Source organism: Onychomys torridus, chromosome 5, assembly GCF_903995425.1.
Source record: "Onychomys torridus chromosome 5, mOncTor1.1, whole genome shotgun sequence".
NCBI lineage: Eukaryota > Metazoa > Chordata > Mammalia > Rodentia > Cricetidae > Onychomys > Onychomys torridus.
In genome coordinates, this window is record NC_050447.1 from 101,330,596 (window position 1) to 101,339,389 (window position 8,794).

Below are 8,794 nucleotides of genomic sequence, written 5' to 3' on the forward strand. Positions count from 1 at the left end.
ACAACAACAGGCTTAGGGGAAAATGAATTCAAGAAAGAATGTTTACAGGCAAAGTAGACCATTTAGAAAAGTTTTTTAAACATGAGAAATCTCTTTTCTTGAGACAAGGAGCAATTTCTAAAATTATTCAGCATGATACTTGAAGTAAAGGAAGCAAGAAGACAGTGAAAGTCCTATGATGTAGTTGAAGCTTGTAATTCTAGTTCTGGAGGTAAAAATAGCTCCTTGATTTTGGCAAACTGGCCATCCCAGTCTGTTTAGCAAATTCAAGCCAATTAGATATTCAATTTCAAAAAATAAAAAATATCTCACACACACACACACACACACACACACACACACACACACACACACACATGAAGGGACATTGTCTTGGCATCTAATGGTTTTAAACACCACATGGTGTTTAAAAATCTCAAGTGCTAGGGCAGTTCCTAGAGGAATTAAAAAATACAGTATAATTGATATTGCAGAGAATAAGAAAAAGAATGTACTAGGAATACTAAAGTCTATGTGGTTAAGTTGTCATGACTATAGAAAGAAAAAAGAAGTGTTTTCTTCTTTCCTGCATCTTAATTATGAGGTTGCCCACTTGAATCAACCTTCTAACAAACAGTACTGAAGCCTCAAATTGACAATGATAGCAGATACCTGTCTTACACTCTTTGTCGTCTAGGGTAAAGTGAATGACACTACCAGGTTATCTGTTGTTGGTACTAAAGCCCTGTAGATGACACTGGGAAGAAACAGAAATCATGACAGCCATGGATTTTATTAAATGAAGAACAGAGTATTTGCCTATTTTTCTTCTTTTAAATTACTAGAATTACTCAGCTGAAAATAGACATCACATATATATCTACATACATTTATATATATATATGTATACACAGAAGAAATATATTATTCATGTAGATATAAACTTTTATGCACACAAATAAAGTTTGGAGACATCATTATGTTTATGGGAAATGAAAGTCTATGAATTATATATTAATGACTTTATTATGTCAGGGAATTTTTTTAGCTATATTGCATACTACAAAATGTTTGGATCCATTTACTTATAAGCGTTTGAATTTAGGGTGGTCTTTAGTCAGAAAACTTTAACATTGGCCTGGTATATTCTGAACTCATGCTTAGTGCATAATGAAAGCATTTATGGAAAACAACATTTTTTTTATTTCAGAAATTATTTATGAACAGCATCAAGAAATGTAAAAAAAGAAAATCTGTCAGTTTAATTAGCAAATTAGGGAGGATTCCAACAGTAATCACTGTCAAAAGTGTAAAGATGATTGTTTTACAGAGCAAGGAATGTAGATAGGATTATGATTATTAGGGCTTCTGTGCTGATGTGTAAAGTTGACGCTTTAAAAGCAGCAGCATCTACAGAACTGAGTCTCAGCACCACAGATGAGGGTCTCTACCACACAGATACTCAAGACAGCCCAGGTGTGTAAGACACATCCATGGGGGTTGAGAGTACTTAATGTTGGCATTCTGCCTCTCAGCATATATTAATAAGACTTGTCAAAAATCATATAACCTTGTAAGATTCTCTTTCATCAGTACAGTTTGATGATATTACATAGGCCCACTCTACTAATAGGTTATTGTAAAGCTTGACTTCATAGAAGACACTATCTGAGGCATTGGTAAAATAACAGTACATGGCTTTATTGTAAGTTAACAAATCCAGCATACAGTATGCTTTCAAGACTGGATTCTCTTTGCTCTTAGTATTAGACACCAGAGAATTCTGTGTTTACACTTATCAGTCATGAAGATACAACAAACAGATAAAGTATGCTGTCCTTGTCAAAATGCAAACTTCATACTAACTTAGAGACAATGTATTGGAGAACCAGACCACTGAATATCAGTGTAAATTCACAATCTTAAAGCGTCAGTGGTGATATTTTTATGAAGAAATTTTTTATTCATTTTACATACCAATCACAGATCCCCCTCTTCCTTCCTCCTCCTGCCCCTCCAGCCTCCCCTCGCCAACCCCCCATTCCCTTCTACAAGAAGGTAAGGCCTCCTATAGGGAATGGCAGAGCCAGGTCCATTCAGTAGAGGAATGTCCAAGCCCCTCCCTCTGCCTCAAGGCTGTGGTGAATGATTTTAAAAGGCTTACTCAGAAGGCCATACTAGCTGCTGGTCCTGCAGCTTTGTTCTCTCCACAGACTTTTCTGTTTGTAGGGAAGGGGCTGTGGTTCTCTGGATTTCAGGCCCTGAGCCTCAGCTGCATGGAGGAATTCAACACCAAAAACTTATCCATGTTATAAGAGAAGTAGGAAAATGGGCCGCCGTCGAGTGGAGAGTACATTGAAAATGATATTAATGAGTTACTGAAGGAAGATGAAAAGGATGGTGAAGAGCTGGCTGAGAAAACCAAAAGGAAAAGAATGCAGGCTCAGAAAATTTCAGACTGCCAGAGGGGGGGAAAAAGTGGCCTCTTATTTAATCCATCCCTGGTGCATGAGTAGGCTTCTTGGAACCCACTTCTATGATGGGGACACATTGCACAGCCTTGGGGCAGGCTTGGGCCTGCCTCTACTAAATGTACCTCCCCATGGCAGGCCTTACCTTCTTGTAGGAGGAAGTGGGAATTAGGTTGGGAGGGAGATCCTGGGGGTGGGTTGGGGGGAAGAGGGGGATCTTTGGTATGTAAAATGAATAAATTTTTTCTTAATAAAGAAAGGGGGGACTTCTTGTAGGATGAGGAAGGGGAGGATGGTGAGGAAAAATCTGGAGGTATTAACAGTAAGATGACGTGAAAGAAGGAGGCCTTGGGCCAGGGAATGCAAGGAAGAAGAAGGAAAATAGACTGTGGCCCAGTTTCCTTAATGCTGCAGAATTGAAGGGGAAAGCAGCTGAGTTCACAAGGAAGCAGAGGAAACTAGAGACAAGTTTAAATGAACTGGCGGTCAAAGCAGATTCTCTGGAGGACCCTGAGCAAGTGGAAAGGGTGAAAAACCACCTAAGTGTCTGACTGCTGGTGAAGCAGAGAGAGGGACTAAGAAAGTGAGTGCTGCAGCCAAATCTCCAGCAAGATGGGACAGAAAAACCAATGGCCAGTGTCTCTCCAGCTGCCATCACTCTCTACTGGACGGATACACGAAGGTCAAGGGCTGTGAGCAGCCATTTGGGGGAAAAACGGAGCCCCAAACAAAACAACCAAAAAATAAAACAGAAAATGAACACCCTTGAGAAGTCCAAATAGGACTGGGGGAGCTTCAAAGAGGAAGAAAGGACTGGAGAAGAACTGGCCATTCCTAACTGAGGGCAAGAGGGTACATTGACCAAAAAGATTTCTGGATCTAATGGACCACATGCAGTTAGAAAATAGCGGAGGTCTCAGACTGAGTCAAAGGAAACCTTGACATTTTGGGTAGCAGCTTTACCCTGTTGACCATGGGGGTTCTTCTGTGTGTCTGTGAAGTAGCTCCAGTGTTCATCAAGTTCTCCAGGAAAGCTGTTTTTCTACATCGACGTTTCATGTTTGTATCTTCATCTCACATGGTGTCTGTTTTGATAGCAATCCAAAAAGTTGGAAATAATCAACTTCTTTAAAAAGCTATGTAAATTAATTGTTTCATTGAGTCTTTCAGTGGTAGATATTTATTTACTAGTACAGATATTCAAGGACATCGGGCAGAGACTGTATTAATGCTGATAACTTCTGATGAACAAATCTCATCCTGGCTTCTGTTTCTATATAGCAGGGACACTCCTGAAGCTATTGGTCTTGAACCTCTTCCTGCGGGAGAATGTAGCCTCTGTTCCTATGCATGCCAGGTTGGCTGGCCATGGTAAGATGTCTGTAAAGGACCTTCTTGATCGTGCCATAACACTGTCTCAAAATATCAGAGAGCTCACTGCAGAAATGCACAGGATATTTGTAAGTACCTCATGTATATTTGGTTCCTCTACAAAGCAGACCCCCAAAACAGCAGCTGCAGAGTCCTGTAGTTTACTAGGAAGCATGCTACAGCAGAATTAGATAATATATGTCATCAGCAAAAGAAAGCATCCTTAACCAAGTAGGGGAACAATCACAGAAGAGCTTCTTGAAATCTCAGAGAAAATCGTACAGGACAGAACTGCTTGGGAGCCTAAATGAGAGTGGGTGGGATGGGGTAGGAAATGATTATAGAATTGATGTGGAAAAAGTAGGTTGAAAAGATCAGTTTGAGGACATCAGAATCTCCATAACCCACTGTGGTGATATTTTATTTGTACACCCCGATAAAGGTTATCTGGGGATCAGAGGAAAAAGCTAGCCACTATATTAAATATAGAGATCAAGCAGTGGTAGCACATACCTTTAATACTAACAGTAAGGAGGCAGAGATCCTTACTGTTCAAGGCCACACTGAGAACAGAGCCAGTTGTGGTGGCATACACCTTTAATCCCAGCACTTGAGATCTCATGTCTTTGCTTGGGAAGGACACAGGACTTTAAACTCAGGAAGTAATGGCATGAAGCAGAAAGGTATATAAGGTGTGAGGACCATGAACTAGAAGCTTTTAAGCAGTTTAACTGAGACCCTCAGGGGTGAGGACTCAGAGACTTTCAGTTTGAGGATTCGTAGAAACCGGATCGACTGAGGAGTTGTCAAGGTGAGGTTGGCTGTTGCTTGTTCTGCTACTCTGATCTTTCAGCTTTCACTCCAATATCTGGCTCTGGGTTTTTTTGTTTTTTTTTTTAATTACAAGACCTTCTAAGATTCGTGTTACAATGCACAGAAAGCCAGAATTGATAACATAGGTCTATAAAGCCAGCACTACCACAGTGAGATGGGATATTGTAACAGGTTGATCCCTGGTAGTGCCAGTCCAGCTAGCTTGCTGTGTGCTACAGCACAGAAAAAGAGATAGTGTCTCAAAGAAGACAGAAAGCAGGGACCAAAACCTGAACACAATCTGTGACCTCCCTGCCCCCACAACCCCCACAAAGGCTATACATATATAAAACAAATGTATCAATATTCTGGTTATGGATTAATTTACTCATGTCCAAATTAAAATAGATTTTTTTTTCCAGCTAGAGGATGTGCAATATACACCAGGCCGGTGGTTCCCTAAAAGAGACCTTACTGGCTGCCACACATCTGCCTTTGCTATATTGATACCTAAGGAAGGAGCCCCACAGATTCGGGTGAGTACAGCTTGTGCTTTAAGCTGAAGAACTAATCAGTTCACTGACTTGGCCACACTGAAGGTGGTTATGGGTAAGAAAATTGGCAATCACACATGCAGAGGAATGAAAGAGGAAGAATTAATTTTTAAAAAGTCACATTGTACAGTTGATCAATTGTAAGTAAAACCAAAGATTAAATAATATTTAATAGAACTATAAATTGTGCATGCAGGGGAACTATTTTACCAATGCCTATAGCTAGGATTATAGTTATTATTTTGTAGGATACTTTAAACTAAATTGCACACATGCTTAAATATATTTGTATTTATGTATAGGAAATTTAAATATAGTTTCATCGATTATATACATAAAATGCTTCTCTGTTTGTTACTTTGCATATTACTAATCACTAAAAAACAAAACAAAACAAAACAAAAACAAAAACAAAAAATCTCCTTTGACTTTCAAGATTGTCCTGGTTTCATCTAACCTGCATGTTTATCCCTCAATAAATTATTGGTCTTCTCCCAAGTCTTAACTAAAAGTCAGCTGAACAAGAAGTTCCTGGAAGACACTAACTATAGTTGTCAGGATACAACTTCCTATCAGTTGTGATGACAAGGTTCATGTATTGAACCACTTTCAATTTATAATCATTATAGTTTCTCCTTTCTGGTTCCCTGCTTTAATCAAACACATCTGTAGTTTATTCCATATCACAATGTGAAGATGTTGAAAACTAGTGGATCAATGGAATCCAATCTAGTTGTTGTTTTTGTTACCAAGAAGATAAGCATCAGACAGCAGTACAATAGCATTTTATTCAGAGATGAGTTTCTTTTACATCCTAGGCAGTAAGCACACACTGGGATGTCACATTTTCTTGTGCTTTCCATCAATCCACTTATTAAAGACAATGCTGTTCCATTGTTCTTCACCTGTACATGGTCACATATTGGCTGCTCAGAGAGGTAAGAGATGATTCACATAGCATGAGCAAAACACACATATAAAGGCCTAGTTGTCTTCACTGAATTTCTGTTCCACTGTGTTAAGGTAAATGAAAAAATCATAAATTAATACATCAATGAAGAACATGATGTTTTACTATAAAAGCATTCCCATGGGAAAAGCATTTGGACCACTTGCCACTGAAATCCAGTGCTGGTAGCAATCTTATATGAATCAGGTCCTATTACCACTTACTTCCTCAGTTCCTAGGAAGGCTTGCTTACTTGATGAGAAACAAACAACAGCAAAAATAAAACCCATCAAAGACTATTGCTTATACAAGGAGGACAGATGGTAGAATTTCAGAGGGAAAAGGAAATATTATAAAACATATTTATCATAAGAAAAAGTAGCTAGTCAAATAAGACATATTTAGTGTGACTCAAACTGTAGACAAATGACTAAACCCTGAAATTTCCATAACAACTAACATCTACATATATATAATAAATGGATATTTTAGTCCAGTTTCTCAGAGTATACACCACATGGGCATTCTATATTTCACCAATTTTGATACAGTTATTTAATATGGATATTTAGGGTATATTTCTTCTGAAAGAGACGATCGGTATGTTGGGATCTTGGAAAAATCCTCTGCATTACATAGCAAATGAACTAAGTCGTATGGAAGAAGCCCCTAATGATATCATATCAAGAGCCCAAAACATTGAAGCAAAAATCAAAGAACTTACAGAGGCCCTTAAGAGGATAGTGAGCAAGGTATGTAGTCTTATATTCCTTTGCTTTTCTAATTCATCAGAGATGTGACCACTGTAGTAAGAAACAAATGCAGAAATACCTTATTTTAAATAGCAAAATGTAACCATCCAGTATAATAGACAGTCTCTTTACTAAACCTTTCTGGCAGTGCTTTCCATCTCTAGAGTGCTTTATACATCAGGAGTCTCAATACAAAGTAAATGTTCTTCATAGTCCTTTAAGCAACTGCCTTTCCTTGGCAGGGGGAAAGACTCCTGCCATAACCAAATTTCCCATCACAAAAATCCCTGGACTATCTGCATGTAAAAACATCTTGTGCAGTCCTCTCCAAGTCTGAGATTTCTATTCAATGTATTATGTTAACAATATATTTAGCTGAAAAGTACTGAAGGGCAATGGTTCCCTTCACAATCAGGGAAGCATAGTCTGGACAATTGCTGAGGACATATTTAAATTTCCTCATTAGAGAACTGACATTGTACCATGGTGAAGTCCATGCCTAGAACAAACTAGCATCTTCCTATTTCTCTGTCTGCCTTGTATGTGAGAACATCCTTATTCTGGTGTTTACTGTGACAGGAAATATATCCAAGAATCTCTCTTATACAATTTCATGGCTAACACATTCACACTTCTCCTGAACAGATACATTAAAATTCAGGACTTTGCCTGAGATTTTACAATACTAACTTTATCCCAAGAGTAAACTCAACATTTAAAATGAATATCACCAAGCAAGCAATAGTGAATAATAAATGAATGTCTTTTTGGTGATTAGATTCATCCTGGATTCCAAGAAATTTATGTGTACCCATACTGGAATGGACTGGCATCCTTGCAGTCACCTGATGAAGACACTCGCTTTTTTGCTTTGTATAACTTATTCCAGTGCCTGACCAAGGATTCACGTAAGGTTGACTCTAATCTTAGGCTCCTGACATGCCTACTTATCTATAAAACAGATTGTTAATCTTCCAGCCCTTCAATCTAATTTTGAGGTGTTTTGGATTAATCTGTCTTGTTTTAACCAATTTTTAATTTGTAACTTTGAGTATATGTTTGTCTGTGAGGGATCCTTCATTAAAAATAATAATAGACTCATTAGACATGTTAATATCCAAAAGCCAAGTTTGTTAATGTTGCGTTTTCCCCTGAAATATAAATATATGACTAACAAAGAGATGTAGGTAATATATCACTAGCATAGACATGTAGGTAACAAGTCTTTCTCTGTTCACCAGCCAGCTCCCATATAATGACATGGAGACTTCTTATTAATTATGAAAGCTCAGCCTATATCTTAGACTTGTTCCTAAATAGTTCTTAAAACTTAAATTAATTTGTTTCTATTCATCCATGTTTTGCCTCATGGCTTTTTACCTTTCTTTCATCATATATGTCTAACTCCCTCCATGTCTCATTGCCATTTCCCTCACAAACCTAGATTCATCCTTAGTTCCTCTCCTTTGACCAGAAGTCCAGCCTATCTCTTTTACCTAGCTACTGGCCATTCAGCTTTTCATTACACCAATCACAGCAATGTATCTTCATGCAGTATACAAATATTCCACAACAGTCATCATACATAAAAGTGTGATTGCAAATAAGGCAACTTACAGTTTACTTAGAATCACAACAAGTCAGTATGGGTCACCTTATTAAAAGCAGGGTGAGAATGATTAACAAATGGCTCTATCATACAAGAATAAGGAAAACTCCATATTCTTTAAGAAAAGCACACACTCTATATATGACAACTTTTATTGTGAAATAATAAACAATACAAATACTATGAAATTACATTATGCCTCAAATCCATTAAACTTTTAAATAATGCAGAAACTGGGCGGTTATAAACATATAGTTGTCTCCTGTCATGCTCCCTTAAATTTTCTCCTGAAATTC

General features: G+C 37.9%; 1 protein-coding gene across 1 annotated transcript; it reads left to right on the forward strand.

Annotated features, from left to right (window-relative positions):
- Positions 1–2,376: 2,376 nt before the first annotated feature.
- LOC118583500 (prolactin-6A1-like) lies at positions 2,377–7,859 on the forward strand. The gene is made up of 5 exons (XM_036186875.1): positions 2,377–2,416; positions 3,732–3,910; positions 5,057–5,170; positions 6,710–6,889; positions 7,668–7,859. The coding sequence occupies exons 1-5, from the start codon at positions 2,377–2,379 to the stop codon at positions 7,857–7,859; spliced, it is 705 nt and encodes a 234-aa protein (XP_036042768.1).
- Positions 7,860–8,794: the final 935 nt, after the last annotated feature.

Coding starts and splice junctions, on each gene's coding strand:
- LOC118583500 (XM_036186875.1), top strand. CDS start 2,377: ATGGTGAAGAGCTGGCTGAGAAAACCAAAAGGAAAAGAAT. Junction 2,417..3,731: donor AAAACCAAAAGGAAAAGAAT/GCAGGCTCAGAA, acceptor GTTTCTATATAG/CAGGGACACTCCTGAAGCTA. Junction 3,911..5,056: donor CAGAAATGCACAGGATATTT/GTAAGTACCTCA, acceptor TTTTTTTTCCAG/CTAGAGGATGTGCAATATAC.